General features: G+C 44.7%; 1 protein-coding gene and 1 long non-coding RNA gene across 12 annotated transcripts in view; one reads left to right on the forward strand and one right to left on the reverse strand.

The window, feature by feature from the left end:
• Positions 1 to 14,994: 14,994 nt before the first annotated feature.
• Positions 14,995 to 19,152, reverse strand: LOC118166897. 4 transcript variants are annotated; one of them, XR_004750851.1, is made up of 6 exons: positions 19,038 to 19,152; positions 17,591 to 17,829; positions 17,347 to 17,456; positions 16,667 to 16,863; positions 15,959 to 16,378; positions 14,995 to 15,689 (listed from the first exon to the last, which is right to left on the reverse strand). It is a non-coding gene; the product is annotated as an uncharacterized LOC118166897 (long non-coding RNA). The 4 variants fall into 4 exon arrangements; XR_004750876.1 differs by having other exon boundaries at positions 14,995 to 16,378; positions 17,347 to 17,419; XR_004750842.1 differs by having other exon boundaries at positions 14,995 to 16,378; positions 17,347 to 17,453.
• A 1,203-nt stretch (positions 19,153 to 20,355) lies between these two features.
• AP1S2 (adaptor related protein complex 1 subunit sigma 2) overlaps positions 20,356 to 23,442 on the forward strand; it is a 30,552-nt gene continuing 27,465 nt past the window's right edge. For 4 of the 8 annotated variants that reach the window (XR_004751099.1, XR_004751102.1, XR_004751103.1 and 1 more), the window contains exons 1-2: positions 20,357 to 20,519; positions 21,528 to 21,706. Coding sequence is in view for 5 of the 8 variants with exons in the window: in XM_035326424.1 (XP_035182315.1) it covers positions 21,528 to 21,706 (179 nt within the window). In the remaining 3 variants the exon portion in view is untranslated. Of the gene's footprint in view, positions 20,520 to 21,283; positions 21,301 to 21,527; positions 21,707 to 23,442 lie in introns of those variants that run through there. The other 4 variants (XM_035326551.1, XM_035326814.1, XM_035326738.1 and 1 more) reach the window with 2 other exon arrangements.

Raw genomic sequence — 23,442 nt, forward strand, 5'->3', positions numbered from 1 at the left:
CCTGAATCCATACAAGTCCATGGGTGCTTAAGGAGCTGGCTGACATCACCACGGGACCTCCCGCAATTAGTTTTCAACAATGTTGGGAATCTGGAGAGGTCCCAGTAGACTGGAAGCTGGCAAATGTTGTGCCAGTTTTCAAGAAGGGCAAGAAAGAAGACCCTAGCAATTACAGGCCTGTCAGTCTCACGTCAGTGCCTGGTAAAATTATGGAGAAGATGATCCTTGAAGTTATTGAAGCGCACATGGGGGACAATACAGCCAACATGGGTTCGTCAGGGGTAGGTCCTGCCTAACAAATCACCCATCTAGTCGATCAAGGGAAACCAGCTGATGTGATCTTTTTGGACTTCAGCAAAGCTTTAGAGACGGTTTCCCATGGGATCCTACTGGACAAAATGTCCAGCATACAGCTAAACAAAAACATCAGACGATGGGTGAGCAATTGGCTGACGGGCAGGGCTCAAAGGGTTGTGGTAAATGGGGCCACATCAGGCTGGCGGATGGTCACTAGTGGGGTCCCTCAAGGCTCCGTTTTAGGGCCAGTGCTCTTCAATGCTTTTATAAATGATTTGGATGTAGGACTAGAAGGCGTTCTGAGCAAATTTGCTGACAACACCAAACTTGGAGGAGCGGTAGACTCGGCTGAGAGGGGAAAGGCCTTGCAGAGAGATCTGAAGAGATTGGAGAGCTGGGCGATCACCAACCACATGAAGTTTAACAAAAGCAAGTGCTGGGTCCTGCACCTGGGACGGGGCAACCCTAGTACTACGTACAGACTGGGCGACGAGATGCTGGACAGCAGCCCCGCAGAGAGGGATCTGGGGGTCGTGGTAGACAGCAAGCTGAATATGAGCCAGCAGTGTGCCCTGGCAGCCAGGAGGGCCAACCGTATCCTGGGGTGCATCAAGCACGGCATTGCTAGTCGGTCGAGGGAAGTGATTGTCCTGCTCTACTCCGCACTGGTGTGGCCTCTCCTCGAGTCCTGTGTGCAGGTCTGGGCACCGCAGTCCAAAAAAGACTTGAAACTGTTGGAGAGTGTCCAGAGGAGGGCAACGAAGGTGGTGAAGGGCCTAGAGGGGAAGACATAGGAGGAGCGGCTGAGGTCGCTGGGCCTGTTCAGCCTGGAGAAGACGAGGCTGAGGGGACCTCATCGCAGGCTACAAGTTCCTCGCAAGGGGGAGTGGAGAGGCAGGCGCTGACCTATTCTCCGTAATCACCAGTGATAGGGCCCGCGGGAACGGTGTTAAGCTGAGGCAGGGGAGGTTTAAGCTGGCTATCAGGAAGAGGTTCTTCACCAAGAGGGTGGTCGCATACTGCAGCAGGCTCCCCAGGGAAGTAGTCACTGCACCAAGCCCGTCTGAATTTAAGAAGCGATTGGACTGTGCACTTAGTCACATGGTCTACAATTTTGGGTAGACCTGTGCGGTGCCAGGAGTTGGACCTGATGATCCTTATGGGTCCCTTCCAAATCAGGATATTCTATGATTCTATAAATGCTGTAGTCAGAGGTCATGGGGCTAGATTTTGGAAAGTCCTGCATAAAGAAGAGATCTCAGAACAGCAAATTTAAATAACATTCATGACAAGAAAAGGAATTCTGATTGCTCCATTCTTTACCTGTCATGACTAGACAGATGAAAATCTATGATGGCAATTTGGTCTTTAAGGTCATTTTCTTTTTTCTTTTATTTATTTCTTTTATGATGATTATTATTTTTTAACAGGCTCTCTACTAATTTTCCTCACAGAATGACTGACAGAAATATGACCCTTGTGCACCTTTTGCAGTTAATTCATTAGGTCAACTCTAACCACTAAGCCCCTTGTCAGGTTATTTCTACTAGTGATAAGGAGCAATCAACCTTAAAACATTGAAGCCAGGTAGATGAGCCTATTCCACAAGGTCTCTTGGCTCCACCCTTGTTAAGTGAAATCTGCCAGGTGTGGATCATTTGACCTTTGCTATATAGGAAGCATGAGGAGGTGGGGGGAGGGGCAAATTGCCTCCCCTGGGGGATTTTGAGGCTTGGGTTGTCTTGGGTGCTTTTCTCTTGTGTTCTCTTGTGGTGAAATGGGCTCGGTGCTCCCCAGGAAGCTGCTTTTTCTTCATGTTTTCTACCATCTCTGTGAAATAGTTTTAGAGACTCTATGAGCTAGTTACGTTGGTGGTGCCTTCTCAGTACGGCAGAACCCTGGTGGTACTACTTCCCTGCGAAGCAGTTTGGAAGTGACTTGAGTTCAGAAGCCAGCATGTAAGTGTTCCTGGCTTCTACGGTTGTTTAACGTTGAGGAGTTTGAGTACTTCCTTCACCTCGTCTGTTTTCAGTCAAGTTACTTGCATGGATGCTAAGCTCCCTTCCCAGCCCTAAAAAAAAAACAACCAACAACCTCAGAAGCTCTAGTGCATACAGGTAAGCCTGACTTTGGATGTCCTTAAGTATTTGTTAAGATTGAACAACAGGCTGTGTGGAAAAGGCGCCCTAACTTGAATTCAGATTTGGCCATGAGGTAAGTAGAAAGAGATTGGGATAGATACTGGTGGCATGATGGTCACTTCCACTAAGTGGAAATGGTGAGAATGTGCTATTCATAAAAGCAATCCTCTTTTCACAAAACTCAAGTCCAAAGCAGGATGAAGAAAGTGTGTCTTCTTCCCTACAGGCCTGCGTCTGGGCTGTGGAGACATGTTCTGAAGAGATCACCAACATAAAGAGCGTAGATCTTCCTCTGCACCTGAACAAACCAGTGTCTCATCTGTCAGGGGTAAGTGTCCTTCTGTGCAAGGAAGGTGGCAGAGTGAGTACATATGCCGGGCCAGCTGTGCTTTAAACTACGTGACTGTGGAGAGGACATGAGAAAAAGGGACAGAAAAGCTACCAGGTTGCTACAGGCACCTGAAAGTGAGTTGCAAGGAAAAAAATATAAAATAATTATAATATTAAAAAAAAAAAAAAAAAAAAAAAAAAAAAAAAAAACAGGAAAAGGGGTTCTCTGAAACATTCGCTGCTCCAACAGGCATTCCGTCCTGGTCCCCTTATGCAAGTACGTGGAGCTTTACCTTTCATAAAAGATATCTGAAATTTTGTAACATTGTATGAATTCCAAGTCTTTGAGTCTTAATTTCACAAGTTCCTCCTGAATAACAGTACAGAATCTGCCTCTAGGGAGTGCTCCCAATGTCTGTGAGCTCTGTACCTCAGGCAGGTGTTTCGTGTTGGTGTTCTTACTGCTCAGCTTTGTACCTGAGCTTCAGAAATAAGAAACCTCGCAAACTGATGAGGTAGTCCCACTACATTTTTCCATCAACCTTAATTATGGGAATCATAGTCTTTCCCTTGAATCATGCTTGTGCTACCTTTTTCCAAGCAGTTGCACAAAATCATTACACTTTGCAAAATTGATGTGTTTGATTGACTTCAGAAAAATAAATCGCACGTATCAGCATTTTGCTTTCATAACTTCGTAAAAGTTCGCTGTCTCTGAATGCGCTTCTGGGTTATGATTAGTATCAGAGTATTGTACTTTAAAAGCCTTCAGGTGTTAGTGGGGCAGCTGCGTTTATAATGAAATCTGGAAATGCTGGTTTAATTTGTTAATTTTAAGCTGGAGGGACCATTTAACTAGCTTCTCAGGAAAGCAAGCTCAGGAACCTGTCAGTTGAAGATCCGACCACGAGATGGCATCTTGCTCTCAAAGCATCCTTTAGCGATGGGCAGGAACACTTCTGAAAACGAGGCAGCGGTGGGCATTTCAGGAAATCCAAAGCATTGCAGGCAGAGCCGTGCTGGCAGCTCTGCCCCGAGGAGAGCGGGATGGCCGCGGCCAACTGCAGGGCAAGGAGCTTGTCCTCCTCGCACCCCACCCCTCCCGTTCCTGGCTCCTGCTGAAAATCTTGTGCTGATGGTTTTTAATTGCTGTAATTAAACAACAGCAGCAGCAAAATCACAATCCATCAGGAGTATCATGCAGGTGCTCTGAGGCTGTTAATGGGGAGGCTGATCATTACAACCTATGGGAGAACCTCCTGGCTGCGAATTGCACTAAGAGAAAGTCTGTGGCTGATTGTCTTGACAGTAAAATGTTTGTGTCATTTTCAAGGATGAGGCAACTGTTTTCTGTAATTCTTTGTTTCCAGTAGATGCCTAATATTTATGGTATGTTTCCAGTTATCTGAGAGTGGTGTGACACAGAATAAGTCTATGGACTCAGCTGACAATTACTTTGGCAATATCACAGCGGAGAAAATGTGACCATCTCTGGAACTGACATAGAAGGAAAGCTAAATTAAAAAATACACCCATTTGAGCTGACACTGCTGTTTAAAACAGCAGGCTTTAGACATGAAGGTTCCCTTATTTCTTGTGTGCCCTATTAGGTAGCTCCTTTCCAGTCTCCTTTATCCTCTATGGGTAACGTACTTCTGCATTAATGAAGGACCTGACACAGGAGCGAGGACCTTCTCCAGAGGTGCCCATTCCCTGAGTGCCCCAGCGTGCACGGCAGTGCCCTGGCCTCTCAGCTAGGGTTTAACTTCGTTGTGAGGGATGTGGCAGGGAAGAACACTTTGCCTGCTAGCTGGAAGCTGCTCGAAATCTCCCTCTTGGCCTGTGTTGTGCCTCCCTGCTCCAGCTGGGGTTACAGGCAGCCCCGAACACAGGGCAGTGTGGTGAGGAGGCTGAAAAATGTGCTGCAGGGAGGGTGGAGTGGCCTGGGATATCCCCCCAAAACATTAATGTATTTGGATGGATGAGTGGTTGTAAATCACAGTCTTGCTGAAGGCTGTCCCTCTCAGGGCGCGTGTGCGCATCGGCCTGCGCTCAGGCACACTGCCCAGCTCTCTGCTGGTTTGCTGCTGCTGCTCCACTCCCTCCAAAGTGAAATATCTTGTAAATGTTCTGTAAATCATGACCTGAGACAGCAAAAATGCTGCATCCAGCTGACACTGCAGCGAGAGTTTCAGAAGTTGAGCTGCCATCATCTGTAGTGGCTCGACAGCCACCCTCTCACAGAATTTGACATGGGGTCTGTAATGACCGTGAGGGGCCATGAACCCACTGCAAGGACTCATCTGGAAGACAGCACCACTTTCCCCAGCAAAATACGGAGGCTTCAGCTTGTTTGCTGAACCATGAATATCGACTGCCATGGCACCTTTGTCTTACTGAAGGCTTTCACTAATGTGCTGTACAAGTATCCTGCTGCAATTAGCATCTGAAATCTAAGAAACACAAGCACCGCCCTCTTCAGCCGTGGTTTGGAGAAGTGCTATAGCAAAGTTTTCCCAAGCTCTGCCCCTTGTCTAGCTGCATAAGTGACTCCTTGTTCCAAAACATTACGTGAATGACTGTGTGCAAATCCCATGTTTATTAGTGGGAGGCAACACTTTCCAAAGCCTTGTCTGGGTATGAATCAGAAGAATTGTGCAATAGTAAAAAAAAAAAAAAAAAAACATGATGAGAAGTGTTCAGAAAATATCAGGGAAAATATAATTGAAATTGTCCTTTCCTTTCACACAGTGAACTTGATGTCATTTTTTATCCAGGCTGTTTAAAAATGGCTCTGTTCTGTTTGCAGTGGGAAAACAATAGTGTAGACAATTTATTCAGAACAATCACTTATTTGAGATCTGCTATAGTCGGAGAGCTTCCACAAACCTTGTGTCATCACAGAAGCTCATGAATGCTATTACATATCCACACACACCCAATGTGACATTCCTAACACTCCGTTGTCATCTGAATAGCTGCAGAAAATATACTGTAGGGCACGCTTCAGAACTGAGAGTATCTTGCAAGAACATCCACAATTTTAAACACAGAACTGAGTTTTTTTATTGACTTTGCTCATAAATCTATATTCAGAATTATTAATATTTTCTTTGTACTATTGCAGCAATTTCATCTTTTCTTCTCTGCACTGTTTTACCCAGGAGAGCTATTGCTCCATCTTCTTATGCACCTGGAGAAAAGCCCAGCTTGCATGCCATGTGCTAGCAGCCCCAAATCTTGGGGATTTTTTAGCTCCCCAAAACTGAATACTACTCAGGAAGCCATGACTATTTTGCCTGTCTACCATGACGAAGAGCTTCCTGAGTCAGAGAGGGAGGAAGACTGACCCAGATTTGAGATCCTTCCACCCAGTTTTGGGACAGAGAACAGGCAGACAGACTAAATGATAAAGGCAACATGTACTTCCCTTGCTTACTGTTCTGTCAAGCCAGAACTGGATCATCCAAGCGAACCACACAACCTCCATAGCTCTCCTCTGACCATTAAACTTCATTTTCCGTTGAAGGTCAGCCTACCTGACGTGGCAACTCCTGTGCTTAAAAGCAAGCCTTAGCTTGAAGCAGAGCTCATGCAGGTTCCCCATTCACCATAGGGACAGTCAATGCCATGCAATACAACCGCAGTACTGCTGCCTGTGCAGCTCTAGGTTTCACCTTTGTCTCACACCACTACTGTCGCAGGATAGGGTGAGAATCTAGAGAGCCATGGGCCAGAAGTTGCTTTCCTACCTACAGCTGCAGTCTCTGGCAGCCAGCTGACAAATGCTTGCTTATTTAATGGGGCTTCTTTCTTTCCCCTAAAAAGCTCACGAAGGGTTTAACATTTGTTCTGTTTTCAAATGGCCCATAAGCACACTGTTTTGACACAAAATAAATGTTTCAGTTCAGAGTGCGCATAGCCTAGGGACAGATCACAGACATGGAATGAGCCACAGAAATACACCTAGGAATGGTGTCATTCACTGCTCGGTTAGCAAGACAATTTTCTACCCGCAGTAGATCCTTCCCACCTTGGTTGCAAGATTTATTTGAAAGACAGGATTTAGAAGAGGGCATAAATGCTATGGTTCAGGATCAAAGAACATATTCCAGCCTCGAGGAGATGCCTGAACACTGCTCTCGTTACATGATATTCATGATCTAATCATGAATAAAATCAGTAACATCTCTTCAAAATGATGTTAAGGAAGCCTTACCAAATGAGCATGGGTGGCACTGCAGTGCACAGAATGGGCTATGCCAAAAAATAATAATAATAATAATAATAATAATAATAATAAAGATCTAATTGACCTACAAGCTTCTCTTCTCCCAATGGAAGAGGGAAAAGTAGCATCACACTGCCAAAACCAGAAACAGTAGTCTGCTGTTGTCCTTTCTGTGCCATGTCCTTCAAATACCATGTTCATAGGACCCTTTGAGGAGCTACAGTGATGTCAGAAAGCCACTTTAGATAGAAATGAAGAAAAGTTCCCTCTGTGCCACTTCCAGCTGCCCCTAATACAAATTGATCTCTGTGTTCAGACTGCAGTTTTCAACCAAAGGGACAGGTGCTGCTCCGAAGCGCAGGTGAAATGTCTGGTGTGGTACACACAGAATGGGACTTCTATATTCACCCATACAAAACCAGCCTGGATCCGGCTGGACACCACTGGATACAGATGGAGAGATGAAGCCTGGTGAAGACACTTAAACAACGCCCTGGCTCAGCCTGTAAGCATGCAGACTGTGTCTGAACCATGTCCAGCACGACGGGTTTTGGAAACAGGCTTTAGGGAGAAGAAAATAATAACATTTGTTTCCGAGATAGGATTTAAATAAGCACTATGGAAGTTTTTTAGCAAATAAATAAGTATGCATTAATGTGCTGGGTAGCTGCCTGAACTCTAAATTAAGACAACCTATTAAAATACCCAAACGTTTCAGGCACGTAATGTTTTTATTGACATGACTTAAAAGAGGATTTTTGTGTGGCCATATTACTTACGCATTTTTCAGGCACGATTAAGAAAAAGTAGTTATTGGAAAGGTATTCCAATTGGGACAAATAACATTTATGTGATACGTGGGTTGATTGGAGATTTAAAAGTGCTGTTTGTTATGCTGCAGCCAGTTATGAAACAAATGATCTGGCTCCAACATAAACTGTTAAACTGAAAACATGCCAGAGGGAGACAGCTGTCAGTACATTAAAAAGTCATTTTCTCAGACAACAAAGACTTAAACCAATCATTTTATAAACATATTTCTTTACCCAACCAGATTTCCGTAACTCTAATGGTTTGTCTGCTTCATGGAGAAATAAAGTAAGTTTTCGCTCATATGATTTGTCAGGAATTCTTACTTGGGAAGAACAGATGGTGCTAAAAAATTGAACAAGGATAACCACATTATCAGGCTTTCAGCTACAAATTTCATTCTTTCTACACATTTAAAATGGAAACAATGCATGCCACAAACCTTTGACCGTGGCCAAGCCACAGTTTATATTTAAATGACACTGTTCCCAGCACAGAGAATCACATTTTGGAATCATTTTCTCCACTTTTGTGACAAAGAGTTTGAATTATAAATTAAAGATATGGCCAGACTTGCCAGTGGTGTAAACTTGTGCACCTCTACTGAATCAGTGAACATAGGGATTTATACAGCACAGGGATCCAAACAAAGTATTGCCTTCCAAACAATCTGTGCCGTATTCGTGCTGACCCAGGTGAGTGCCTGGACGGGTTGTAGGGAGGCTGGCCATCCGGACAGAGCTGGGAGAATGGTGTTTCCACCACCATCATTTTGTGCATTTGTAGCACCACCCAAGCCATTATTGCTGGATCCCCCACTGTCTTACTTCCCTTTCTGGTGTATCATCTCTGTGACACTCTGGCCTTCTGCACCTGCGTATTCAACAGCCCAGAAAGTAAAGATAGCACTCAAGTGAAAAGCCTGAAATCCCAGCTCTCTCACTTCAAAAATAAATAAGAAAAACATAAAATAAAATTCAGCACCCAGGCAGTCCATCACCTGGACTGCTGTGGGTTAGAGCCCAGGAATCATGAGCACTGAGGGGACAAGAAATCTTAAGTTCATTAACACCAGCTGGACAAATTATGGGAAGGGAATAGGGTGGTTTTCCAACCCTGATAACTTCTGTGCCGGTGCGGATAATTTTCGGCTGGTAAACTGTTGCTAGATAAAACATATCCCTTCCCTCCCTCTTCCTCTTCCCTTCCCTCTCTCCTTTCCCTCCTTCCTTCTGCCCTTCCCTCCCTTTCCCCCCCCTTCCTTCCCTCACCTAATATCTTAGCCTGCCGCAGAGAGAAAAATGAAAAATGACCTGTATGGATGCTAAAGACCCAGAAGCTGAGCAGCAAGGAAAAGGAAGTCTCCAGTGTATTTATTTCTAATTTGTATAATTTGGGGCCGGCCTTCTGTGGGCTTCGAAAACATGGAGTTGATAATAAGGTCACCCACCAGGCTTTAAAGCCAGGGCTGTCTCTGCAGCGTGGTAAGGAGAGTGGCAGGTGGCAGCAGCGCACAGATACAATCTGCTAAAGCAATAATAATTATTACTACTCAGCGCTCCTCTCCAGAAGCAGCACCGCTAATGAAAATGTGATCTGCTGCAGCCTAAATATGTCACTACCCGCGACTTCTAAGACGAGCCCAATGGCAGCAGTCGCACCCACGGATGGCGAGGCCCTGAGATTCTGCCTCCCGAGGGATGGCAGGGCACTGGCTCCACTCCCTGACACGGAGGGGAAAAGAGCGACCCCATAAACCTGCTGCCCCTGTGTCTGGTTATTTTGCCTTTTTCTCAGAGACGGACCAGACGCATCTGCCTTCAGCAGGCAGGAGGGTGGCTGTACCCATGCTTGGGAACCAGGGGCAGCCCAGCCCCAGAGCTCGCCCCCAGCCCCAGCCAGGCACGGTCCCTTGGCAGCACAGCCTCCTTCCCTGGCGTCTCGTCCCTGGCCAGGTGCGGCTCAGCCCAGCCGAGCAGGATGATTCAGCTGGAAGGTAAGCATGGACGCTGCCAAAGTCTCCTCCAGCGTGGTGATGCCTGAACTGCAGAGTGATTCAGGGCTGCCAGCCAGTTCCTAGCCTGCCCCCATCCATCATTCACTCTTCAGTCTTGTGCTTTCAGGCTGGCACTGCTTTGAAGCCCCAAAAGGGCTTAGTCTGTTTCTAGGACTGGGCAGAGACGGCAGAGGCAAACCAGAGTGCTGGTGGCCCTGCATCCCTGTCCCATCCCTGCCACCCCTGACTGTGCCAGGGCTGCCTTGGGTGCCACACGGATGGGTCCCAGCACACAGAGCCAGCTCTGTGCTCCACTGCCCTTGAACGTCCCAGAACAATGAGGTACAGGAACAATGAGGGAACATAAGCATCGCTCAAATCTTGGCATGGAAATGCTCACTAGTTGGGCTAATGTGTAAGCTCAGACCTGCTTAACTCTGAGGGTAGACCTCAGTGAACCGTACAGAGCAGGCACGCCCTGCAAGCCTCAGATCTAAATATGCATGTCCTTGTCTTCAGTGAAACTTGCTCTGCGATGTGTCGAATCACGCAGAAGGAATCTTTTGAAAGCACGCCACTTCTAATTAAGTCGATGCTCACTCTCATAAAAAGTTGTTTTGAGTATTTTCTACATATAAATGAGACAGGAAAGGAATATTTTTTTCTCAGTCTCTTAATATTTTTAATGTAATCAATTAAATCAGCTTATTCTAAACCAGTTAAAACTCCACCTGCTTTTTATGAGGCTGCACAGCTCTTGTATACAGGATTTTCCCAGAAAGGAACAAAAGACTATAGTTGGTAATTCTTTTGATTTATAAGTGTATAGTCAGTAATTCTTTCTCAGACACAAGCCCACACACACATGGACATGCACACTTTGGGCTCCTGCTGAATGGAGGTTTCTGAACCCAGGCAGGCTGCGAGGCCAAGTCAGACAGGGAAATGATGGTGTTACCCTCACCTCTGCACCATCTACAGTGACATCCTTTGACAGGGCATGACCCTCTTCCTTGCCACTAGCTAGAACAGGAACAGGAAAGTCAGTGCCCATCCAAATATTTACAGAGCAAGCATTCACGTTTCCATTTTTAAATCACTGTTTGTTCATTATATTGCCCATCCCATTTGTGGTGATGTAGTTGATGTTTTCTTCCATCTCCACTTTGGTATCACAAGTATTTCCTTCCAGTTGCCTGCAAAAACATAATCTTTCTTTTTGAACTTGTGAGTGAATTGGGTATTCAAGAGAGAGGGGAGCCCAGCTGAATTAAACTGTTTCAGTGGGAGGTACCCTTAGGTGAGAAGCATTCTTTTGGGGAAATTTAGTTGAGATTCCCCCTTTCTATTAATTTACTTCCTTTAGACAGCAATTTTTTAACATATATCTATCAGAGGCATCCATTGGACTAGCCACCCTCATCTGTCAGTCATCACCTTATCTCAGGCAGCTTGCGTGTTGCATGAAAATAAAAGGGTAATGTGGGAAAAAAAATAAAATATATATATATATAAAAAAGCAGACTGGCTCAGTTTGTCTGCTAAATATGCTCCCTCACAAAGAGAGCAGTGAGATAAATTATGCCTATCTGGTTGCTCAGGTAGTGTCTGCTTCTGTAGCCTCTATAAGCTTTAAAATCGAAGGTACACTCCATATGTGGGAGAGGAAGAAATATTCTGAAGATGATTCTGCATGCACAGAACTATCAGAACTATCAGTCAAAGCAGGCAATCCATGGTGGAGAAACCACTGATCCCTAGTGTTGGACAACCATGCTGCTTTCCTGGTTTTCCCCTTGCATCTCTTCCCTTTTTTAGCTACTTAGCTGTGTGATGAATTGTAATGGGAGTTGTTCTGGGTAATGCAAGTGAAGAGTGGGCTAAAGAAGGCGAGTTGCTACATAAATTGTGCTGTTTCTTACAGCTTTTAAGTTTGCTTAAGCAGACATACTGATAAAATGTTGGTAACCATCTGCTACCAACATTTGTAAATAAATATAAACCAACCTACATATTCACAGTCTTGTTGCTCTGTTTCAGGCATGGGTCTCTTGTTCTTTTTTAAGTCTACATATAGTTTATGCACAGGCTTAATTTCTTCAGACTCTTCAGCTGCCTGGGGGTGATTTCACTACACTCTTCGTTGGTACCCCTCCATGCAAATTATTCATGACTGAGCAGAGAGGAAGGATGCCTGATTCTGATTATTCAGTGGCAAAGCAAGCTGTAAAACCACAAATTCTTCATGGCAGGCTGGGAAGAGAGATGAATTATAAACGTTTTTTTACATGAGTTCCTTTTGCAAATCTGAGCAAGTGGGACGAACCTGTTCTACTGACAGAAGTTAGAGATTTCATAGCATTTAGGAGCCTCAACTAAAGCTCAGCTGTGCTTGGTGCTCTATAGAAATAAGAGCTGGAATTTTGAAAGTTGAATCTTTACTTTTGGTCTTACATTGGGGTTGATTGTATTACAGAAAACTTCACAGCAGCGCTGGAATACTCTATTCAATGCATCCTCTCCCACACACGCTTCCTCTTTGACTTGCAATCATAAAGTATCTTGACAGTTGCCTACTGGCAAAAATAATATTATGAAAATTGTACTAGAAATCAGCTGTTGGGTACTTCTTCAGGCATCTACCACAATAAATGTTACTTCCTGACTGTTGCTATCATTTTGCACCATAGTGCTCCAGGGAAGCAAAAGCTGCTGAGTCTCAGATCTGATTTCCTTCCAGTTAATTTTGCGTCTGCAACAAGCAGTGCCCCACAAGTTAAGAGCGCTCAGAGAGAAACTCACATTTTTGGGGCAACAGTTTAAAAATGATGAAGATGAAAGGAAGGAATTCTTGATAGCTAGATTTTCCTATTAGATTGTCACTTTCTGACAACTGGTAGTTAAATTTTACAACATGATTTTACAACTCCTCTAGCACATTGAAGGTGGCTCTGCATGCTTTAGACGCCTTTTTTTATATATATATTCTGCATTGTGTTATTATGTCTTATTGAACATGACTTCTAAATAGATTTGTTAGATCTAATATAGTAGAAACCTATCTTGATTATTTTTTTAAAAAAGTTTAAGTATTCCTTTCCCACTAGAGAACTAGATCAAATATGAGCATAGCTGTATTATTTTGCACACACTAATGATCTTTTTTTGCTTCCAGATGACTGCAATGCTTATGAAAGCTGCCAGAATGGATTAAAATCATTCATGAATTTGTAATAAGGGTCTTAGGTTCCACACAGCAAGTATTTTGCAGCAGAAAGGATGCATTGCCAAGGATTCATCCTTGTTAATAGCACACTCTGCAGTTTTGAAACACCGGCCTTTCAGACTTGAGCAAACAACTGAATCTCCTTCTGGCTTTGTTCCACTAATGACCCACTGGAACAGGGCAGAATCCTAAAGTTAGAGAGTAAGTGGGGTCTTCTTAGCGGGACATGCTTCCAGCTGTATTTGATATGCTACTGCACAGATGGAAATAAAAAGGGAAGCTTGCACTTGAGGAACAAAGTGTTTAAGGAAAAATTAGGAGCTACTCAATTATCTTTCAGTAATTTGAGCCAAATTTTAAGATAGATTGGTATTGATGGAGTGTGGGTGGAAATGTGTGCATATACGTGTGTGGAAGCACCAGGAGCAGAACATGCAGTAAAAACACAGGTATGCGAATGAAGAGAAGGAACAGACATAAAGCATCAGGCAAGAAAATCAAGTCCAGAGACATAAAATACCCGGATAAATACAAGACATGTCAAATTTGTGAAGGAAAAAGCCCCCAGGCATCATCTTTTGTTAAAAAACAAAAACAAGACCAAAATCAATTCAAGCTTCCAGTGAAGAAGAAACTCAGAGGAACAACGAGGACCTAACAGACAGCTTCCTTGTCCTGTCTGTGATCACACATGGGACCCTGGCTAGATGACGTGGACAGATTTATTTTGGTGCTTCTGGGTATGGGGGTTCAAGAATGTAAATAGGCATAGTCAACTGTTTACAGAGATTTTTTTTATAAAGCCACATCCCCCTTCTGTAAGATCTCACAGTAAGCTTTATTACACTTGTTCCCTATGCCCTTTAGTTCTTCAAAATCCTTTGAAACCTAGAGACCCCAGGTACACACCCCCTGGCAAAGACGTTTACTGCAATGGCTGTTCAGCAGCTCTAACGTAGGACACATGTGGCACCGCAAGGATAGGTTTTAGTGACAGAGGGAGTCTAGACAGCTTGATGAACCATAATCCATGTGGATAAAATTTCCTCACATGTGGACACAGCCAGCACAAAATCTATGCATCGTTTAAATCCTTCTTGAGCCTTCAAAATATGGAAGTAAATGGTTTGCAGGCCTTCAGCTGCCCCGGTTCCATACTCTTTACACAGTTCAGCCAAAAAGAAAAAGGCAATAAGTGAAGGCCTTACAGTGTATGCCGTCCCCTTGTGTTACTGGCAAGGACTAGGCAGATTGTGCAATATATTTTCTTCAGAAAGATGGAGGAAGTTGGACTGAGTTACCCAAAAGGATTTGAGACGAAAGCTCAGTGTAATACTGCAGGATCAGCGTGGTAGCTTGGAAGACTTAGGAGTCTGATTATAACATGGAACATTTTAGGTTTGGGTTACCATTTCAGATTCATACCAGTTTCCAAGTTCCCCTGGAAAGTTTCTATCTGCTGCATAATTAGGACACAGGCTGTGCAAGCGTGCACCTTCCGTCCTGGTTATACAAAGCAATGTGCCAATCTGGGAACATCAGAAGCCGGCAACTGGACCATCTCCTCCGTGCAAAACGCAGCATCTTTTGAGCTATGTCGGACCAGGTTCCCCTCAGAGTATGATCAAGAGGCCTCATGGGATCGTCAGCTGGGGGCGTCTCACAGGGAGGACAGATGAGACATACATGCCTAAATGAGGGTTTGAGAGGATTTAGGGTGATCAAAGTGCGCTCAGAAAACCCACATGCTGCATTTTATACACCAGAGCACTGCTCTGATATAAAAAAGAAATTCCTCATCACGGGCAAAACTGAGCAGCTCCGCACAAGGCTGCCCAAGTACTTCTTCATCTGAGGGGATGGATCCAGTAAGTACTTACCGCTTAACCTGCAGCATCAGCCACTTCACAAACTGCAGTCGCAGCTGCTGCTTTCTTAGGAGTGCCAGAGGATGAGTGCAAGATGTATGTGAGGTGCTTTATTCAATGATTCCTTAAAGTACAGTACTGACACAGCCTTAGAAATCCTCCTTGCTTTTTCTCTCTCTCCCTCCCTCCCAAGCAAGCACTCTGTGAGGCTGAAAAGCCAGGTTTCCTTGTGCGCTTGCTTTTGAAAACATTCAGTTCTTTGCTGCGCTGTAGCACAGTTTGTACCAGTGGAGCAGGAAAGGGCATTAAGAGTTGCGACAATTTCTTCATAAATCTCTGTGGAGCAGCTCATTTCTTCTTCATTTCTCTGCACACTGCTCCAATATAAACATTGAAACAAGAAAGATAAGAGCATCACACGAGTAAAGAGAATCCTGCTGCTCACTAGCCCAATGCACAAAATGCTGCCAGCTGGCTTTGTGCTGCCGCATTCAGATGGCTGCTGTACCTCGCGTGAGGCTCAGGCTGACAAATGTGGTAAGCAAGGGGAAGCCCTGGCTGACTGGCAGCTACCACATTTCCTTACCTGAAAATGCAGAAACGAGGTATTTTCAAAAGCAGGTATTTATTTTCCAAAGGAAATTACATGTGTAAGCCATGGTATAGGTTCTGTAATTCACAGAACTGGGCCAAAAGACCACCATCTCAGCTTCAAAACAGCTGTGAAAAGTCAACTTTGGGGATTAACACCCCAATGCTCAATTTGTGGCTGTGCCTATCATTCAGGTTCCTGAGGGAGAGGCATACACAACTGTTAGAAACCAATCATATTTAACAGGATCTCAGGATCTGTAACACCTACCCTGAAAAAACAGGCAGGTAGGGGTTCTAGGTAGGATGTGATGACTTAGTAGCATCTAGCAATCAGGCCCCTGGTTTGCGATAAGTAGTATTTCATCAAGACAGAGAGCTCCACATTAAAAAAAAAAAAAAAAAAAAAAGAGAGAGAGAGAGAGCATGGCAATGTAAAATGTCATTTACGAGCTCATGTATACTTACTCTGGCTCCACTGAGATTAAGTGTTCTGCATGAATCAGAGTGGTACATGATAGTCTAGCCAATGCTCAGACAGTACATCAGGGAAGAGAATTGCATATAATAATGCAACATCCTGTTTGGAGGCTTAAGAGGCAAAAATCTAGCAGTAATCACTTCCAAGGCTAGTAACTCAGTTCTTATTGCCTTCATAATGACTCCATGGTTATTCAGTCAATGAAAATGGAGTCTGATATTGTGCATCAAGAAGATAAATTAACAATAAAATGAGTCTCACTGATACATCCACTGACTACTTTAGTGGAGACCTGTAAAGATACAGTATGCACTTTTAAAGTACGCTGCCTCTGCTTTAGGAAGCTGAAGACAGTGGAAAGGTAGGCTGAAGTAAAGTCTTTCTTTACCAAATACTGGGTGGCATTTCTGGAAAAAAAAAAAAAAAAAAAAAAAAGAACAAGTTTTCCATTAGAATTAATAAACAATTTGTTTTTCAAAAACCTCTTGGTTTATCCATTATCTTGTGTAACAAAGAAAACACAACAAAATGTTATTAGGGGCTTTCGTCTTGGCACTGAAACAGTGCACAAAGTGCTGAATGCCAAGATGTCGGCCTCAATAACATTCGTACAAGACCCATATTCCAGACAAAACTAATATATTCTAATTAATTAAAAAAAAAAATCAAAATGCAAGAACTGACATAATCCATACCAGGGAAAGCCAAGCAAATTTAATCTTATTTTGTATAAGCTTCCTTCCTTCCTCCCTCCTTGCTTCTCTTCCCAGCTCCAGGCAGTTCTCTTCTGTGTCTGTAGTCATGCTGGCAATAATCTAGGGAGAAGCGCTTGGCTGGGGACCCCAAATGTCTTATGGTCAATGGACATATCCCCTGAAGACTTGCCTTACATCTGAAATGGAGTACAAAGGATTTTATAACTATAGCATTTAAAAAAAAAAAAAATCCATTAATAAAACAGGAGGTTATCATTCACAGCTTAGAGATCAAAATTCTGAGTTCATTCTTTAAAATCTGTCTTGTTAAAGCTGGCTGTAAGGCAATAAACAAAGGCTAATGAACAGAAGACTCGGTGTCATGTCTAAAATTAGACTGCATGACATTTGCATTGCCATGGGTTTGTGGAATACGCGGATGCTATTGTATTATTGTTTTAAGCATCATATGCGTCTTTATCAATTTGCTAATTACAGCTAGTTTAGTATATTGCTGGTTCAATAGGTAAGTGACAGGATAATTTCTTACAGGAACAAACAATGGAGTAGGTATAAAGAGGGGTAATTAGTACAAACCACAACACTGGGAAAAAAAATGCAAAGAGAACGTCATATGAAGTTCCTGAAAGAAACAGCACAATCAGAAAGGGCAGCATTACCTCTTCTTGTCACTGCCCTCCTGCCAGAGGTACTGGACCCCGAGACTGGCTCACTCAGTTGTTTTCTCCTCACCTGTACAGCCAAAATAAGCATCGTTGGCAATTCCCTGCTGCAACAGCGAGAGGTAGCACAGGCACTTATGGCAGCACCGGAAGAGATGGGAGCATGGAGGTGGGAATGGGAGGAGGGGGTGGGAGAAGCTGGGATTTAGATCATCTAAAACTGCCATGGAATCAATCACACCTTAAATTGCTTAAAATAAGCAGGCTCATTTTGAGAAAAATGAGTTAAAGGATGATCACACCAGTGGCAATACCATGCAGGCTTGAGAACATCGCATCCTCCGGCTCAAACAGTGATGAGGAGGCAGGAACAGGCTGAGGAGGACAAACTTCAGCTGAGATTGACCAGGCTGGATGCTGCTCCCACCACGCCTGACATACCCCCAGTCAGTCACACACACCTCACGACATCACCTGAAACTGCATGTTGCAGAGAGATTCTGACCAGGAGGGGATTTAACTAATAAAATCCAGGTTAAAACCTGTAGAAATCCAGTCACATAATAGACAGGAGGGAAAAATACAGGAGAAAAATGCACTTGTATCATTGTATGAAACCATAAACCAAAAATGAACAGGAAATCTAACAAAACCTAAAAAAGGTGATACAGGATCCAGAAAGAATCAGAGTTTTTAAGACTTTGCCTTTACAGCACCAAATACATATATTTCTCGAACCATCTATGGAGTCCGGCTGAATGTTACTAACAAAGCATTTGCAGAATGCATGCTTTCATCTGTACGCAGAAATATTCCACCGAGCTAGCAAGCAGCAAATCAAAATACAGGTCTGGAGTGACTACTTCAGAAATTCATTTCTGAGTTCTCATTACTATAATGATGTTAATACACTGGAAGTAGCCAAGATGAAGAGAAACACAAGGTGGTTGCTGGTTTAAATAATGATTGTGGTGATCTAGAAACACTTGAAGCGTGTATGCACTCCTAATGGAGAATTCATGGTATATAGGATGCTAAATTCAAGGACAGACAGCAAAGTGCAGGTTAGGAAAGAGATACTTAAGAATGCTTACTGAACAAAAGGGTGCTCGAGACCACGGAATAGCCTCAAAAGGAACAAGCAGAGCTGCAAAATTACTGAGGACAAAATAATACACAGAGCAGAACGATACCACAGCAGCGAAAGGGTAGGGTCTGTGAGCTACCAAATCCACACACATCTGTCCTTGTACTTGATGGAAGGCCAGTTCAAATGAGAACAGGATGCTTGCTAAGACAACATTAAACAGGATGAGAACGAGCACCTCAATTGCAGTTCCCACTTCCTAAGAGACGTCTGCAACTGCCTCGTCCACCCAGTTTGGCTTCATGCATGCCTCCTTCTCCCTGGTATCACTTTTCTCTTACAACTCTAACATATATTGTAAAATGGTAAAGTAATGTATCTGCAGTTTTCCTCAAGTACAATTGATTATAGCATTCCCTGAAATGCCAGAAAACTGGCTTTCCTGACTACCCACGTTTCTACACAAAAGCACTTCCAGCACTGGTTTCTGCTGCCGCAGCTGTTTTGTAGCCAGAAAAAAATATATATATATATTTAAAGCGTCAATAATAAAAAGTAATAAAAGCACAACACATCCCAAAGCAATTGGAGCGGCTCCTACCAGGAAGGTGCAGAGGGGAGCACGCTTTTCCCCTCACTGCCAATCAGCGTGTTATGCCACTCAACAGCCACCTGGCAGAAATAACCTTCTCTGGTTATTTCCATCCTTAATGTTGGTGGTGGGGTGGAAGAGTGAATGGTGAATTCAGAAAATCATTCAGGTTGGAAGAGACCTCCAAGACCATCTGGTCCAACCACCCCCCTACCACCAGTGTCACCCACTGAACCATGTCCCTAAGCACCACGTCCAACCTTGCCTTGAACACCCCCAGGGACGGTGACGCCACCCCCTCCCTGGGCAGCCCGTTCCAATGCCTGACTGCTCTTCTGAGAACAAATGTCTCCTCATTTCCTACCTGAACCTCCCCCTGGAAGATTCTTTTTTTAAGGTGTTCCAACTTTGGCTTAAAGAGATGCTGATGTGGATTTCTTTGGGAGTGTGTTTACACCGTGGAATTTTAGCCAACCTTCATCAGAACTGACAAATAAATAAATAAATAAACCACACACATACATAGAAGTCCCTACAAATAATTAAAAAAAAATACAGGTCTGGCTGTTTTGGCACACAATTCATAAAAATCATGCCCTACCAAACTCCCCACCCCCCCCCCCCCCCCCCAAAAAAAAAAAAAGACTGCGATTAATTCGGGATATTTAATTAGTGAATTTAATCAAGGTGACTTTGGGAAAAGGTGTTATGAGGGAAAAATAAGGCGCAGGGCGGCGACGCAGCCCCCGGCGGGTAACGGTCGCCGTGCCGCCAGTTAACGGCCGCCCTCCCGCGCGCCCCGCCCCGCCCCGCGAGCCTCTGCTCCCCCCTCCCCCTCCCACGCGGGGCACGCACGTGCTAGGGGAAACACAGCGCTGCGCATGCGCGCCCCATCCGCGCCCCCCCCCCCCCCCCCCCCCCCCATAGGAGCCCCCCGGGCCGGGGAGGAGGAGTCTCTGTCTCCGGGCGGCTGATTGACCGATGTCACTACCCCGGCGCCGTGCCTCGCCGTCCCATTGGCTGCTGGCCAACCGCTATCCGCACCGCGCCCTCTGATTGGCTGTTGCCGCTCCGGCCGCTGCCCTATCCTAACGCGGGCCGCGCGGATCGGGGATCCTTAACACCGCCCCCTCCCACCTCCGCCTCCAGTCCCGCCCGCTCCCTCTCATTGGCCATGACGGACCCCTCCGATTGGATGGCGGCGAGCTCCCCCTTACCCCCCGCCTCCACCCTCAGCGCGCATGCTCCGAGCCGGTAAAGTTTCCTTCAGCCCCCCCCGTCGCCGTGGCCCCGCCCCTGCCCGGGCAGGGAGGGGCGGGGCTGGGCGGGGCGGGACGGGGCGGGGCGGCCGTTGGGGTGCGCGCGCGCTGGTGCCCCCTCCCCTCAGTGCCGCTTGGCAGCCGCGGCGGCAGTAGGAGCCCCGCGTCCTCCTCCTCCTTCTCTTCCTCCTCCTCCTCTTGCTCTTGCTGCTCGTCCTGTCCCTGGGGCACGGTGAGCACCGCCGCGTCCCCGGGCACGGCTCGCTGAGCTGCAGGACCCCCCCCCCCCCATCCCCTCATATCTCCACAGGGCAGCGACCGTTAACGGCTGCCCCCCCCTTCCGTTGGGACGCGGCGGCTGAGGGGGGGAGCCGGGGCCGGGAGGGTCGCTGAGGGGGGCTGCGAAGGCTCGGCACCCAGGACTCGCCTCTCTTTCTTTTTTTTTTTTTTTAATTATTTTATTATTATTTTTCCCGTCGTGTTTCGCGGCTGCCTGGGAAACTTCCTCAGCCCGGTTCTCAACTTGGAGCAGAAAGGAGGAAAGGGGGAAAAAAAAAAAAAAAAAAAAGCCATCCGTTTCCTTTAGTGTTGCGGCTGCTGGGAAGCCCAGCCGGCAAGTTGCTCCTAAAATATAATTGCAACATCACTCCTCGAGAGGAAGCGAGCCCTGGAACATAGGACCGCAGGGAAAACACTTAATCTCGGCTCCTTTTGTGTGAGGCGAGGCAAGGCTCTGCTGTGCCACAGGACGCTCCTCTGGGAGGTTTAATGCCTCTTAAAGTATTCTGAGGCTTTTCGGAGAGATCTTAAGTGCAAATTGCTCCTGCTGTAAGGCTCTAAGCCGGTGAATTGAAAAAGAAGCTTGGGTGTTGGACGAGGTGGTTGTGCCGGGTTTTTTGTTATTTTTCTGTCGTAAATGCATATGCAACCGTACTGGGGCTGACTGGATGCGGTTTGTCATGATTTTGGGTGTATTTGCTGCTTGGCGGCTCTGACTTGCTTTTCTGAAACTTGTGCGTGCTTTCTACTATCTTTGCTTTGACTGACCTTGCTCAGCTGAATCCTTTGTGTTATTGGTACTCTCAAATCTTGTGTAACATCTGCCACCGCTGTAGAAATGCATAATGTAGATAGCCATCCAAAAGCCTATCTTGCTTCCTGCTTGGCTTTCCTCACAGCTATCTAATCTTAAACTAAGAGACTGAGATTAATCCTTTTTTTTCCCCTTCTAATTCAACAGATGCAGTTTATGTTGCTTTTTAGTCGCCAGGGGAAGCTGAGACTCCAGAAGTGGTATGTCCCGTTATCTGACAAAGAGAAGAAGAAAATCACAAGGGAACTTGTTCAAACAGTATTAGCCCGCAAACCGAAAATGTGCAGCTTCCTGGAGTGGAGAGACCTGAAGATTGTCTACAAAAGGTTATTCTTTCTCACTAACCTTGTAATTACCGTATGTCACAAACAGTGTAATAAGTGAGAAAATAATGATGGTTGACTTTTTAAAATTTATCTTCTTTTCTTCCCTCTACCGGCTACGGAGGAGACTGACTTTTCCTTTGAATCTAATTTGATAGCGAAGTAGGAATCATTCATGTGTAGGAAGTCATTCATGCGTTTCAAAATGTGCTGAAGAGATGAGGTTCCCTTCTACTCTCAAAAGGAGTGGTGGGTTTTAGTTCTCTGCTTAGATGCCTACATTAAATAAATGCATGGAAATAGGAAGCATGTATGATGTAATAGGTAATAAATACTAAATTTCATAAACATTTACCTCAGGCAGTAGCTTCATAAGCCACATGTAAATGTAACTTGCTTCTAAAAACTCACAGAAATAGGGAATGCATTCTCTTGTTTCAGAGTATGTAGGCTTTTTTTTTTGCTATGAACACGCAAAGGCATTTCTCCTAACTTAAGAAATCATGACTAGCTTTTTTTTTGGTGCAACTACTGTATAATTTTCGTTAGCAATAGTTTCCTGTCTCAATTGTTCACTAACTTGCTGGTGTGTGGCAATAATTTTTTTAGCTTTATTCTGATCTTTAGAATGTATTGCAATGTAGAGGTGTAGAAATAATTTTCCCCACAAATAACAGTAATTATCATTGTGATATGGGAGACTACATTTCTTCCAGCTAAAGCTGGTGCTATGAAACCTTGAGTTAACTCCCTTCTCTAGTTATTTATAAACTTCAAAAGGTTTATGCATTCTTATTTTCTTTGAGGTGGTAAATAATTTCAGTGCCTCACAATATTGTTGTGTTCTGTCAGTAGGAATGACAGAGAGAACTGGCGCTGAAACTGAGAGTTTCTGACTCTCCTCCAATGTACTGAGTAGAATAAAAAAGGAATAGATGTTCTAAGTCCTGCTTTCATATGTACATCAGTGCATGTAGCATCAAGCACATGAAAGCTACCAGTGTATCTGATGTGTGTAGCTCTCCAACATCAGCAGGAAAAAACAAAGGCTTTGCTTAAAGAAAACAATGTTTTTTTTTATTCCTTCTGATTTCTTACAAAACTTTTTCAACATACATGTAGACAAGCTTGCTCAAATGCTTTGTGCGCTTCCGTAAGCGATGATGCATGCAAGTGTGCTTTCGGCTGGGCTTTTATGGGGCTAGATCAGAAAAACAGGGCATGAGTAGGCCAGTCTGTTCTACTTCTTGCCCAGTCTCAAACGGTGGTAACTGTTCTGGTAGTGAGTTCTTTCCAGTGCTATTATCTCTCCCAGTCTCTTTACAACGGTTGTCAACTACTTGTCATGTCCTTTTCTGTTCGGGTAACAGGTGGAAATCTGTGTATGGCTTACTGGGTTGTTGTGGTGTTTGTGCGTCTCAGTAACGTGCAGTGGGGTCTGTGGTCAAGGAGAATACAGAAGTTGGCTTTGATGTGTATGTAGACTGCAGTCCATCTGCTAGACTGCTGGTGTGCACAGCTGACTGCAGTAGCTTTTTTCACTGTCTGCAAACCAGTCTGGCACAGTTAGCCTATGAAACTGCATAAGATTGGCTTGTATCAAGCTAATTAACATCTCAATTTCTGTTCTACTTTGTTTTTTTTTGGCAGTTTCCTTAGACTAAAACATCACCAAAAGGACTGGGTGTAAGAGGTGATAGTTTAAAATCCTGTATCTGAAAACAGCAACTACTTTTAGT

Source organism: Oxyura jamaicensis, chromosome 1 (genome assembly GCF_011077185.1).
Source record: "Oxyura jamaicensis isolate SHBP4307 breed ruddy duck chromosome 1, BPBGC_Ojam_1.0, whole genome shotgun sequence".
Lineage (NCBI taxonomy): Eukaryota > Metazoa > Chordata > Aves > Anseriformes > Anatidae > Oxyura > Oxyura jamaicensis.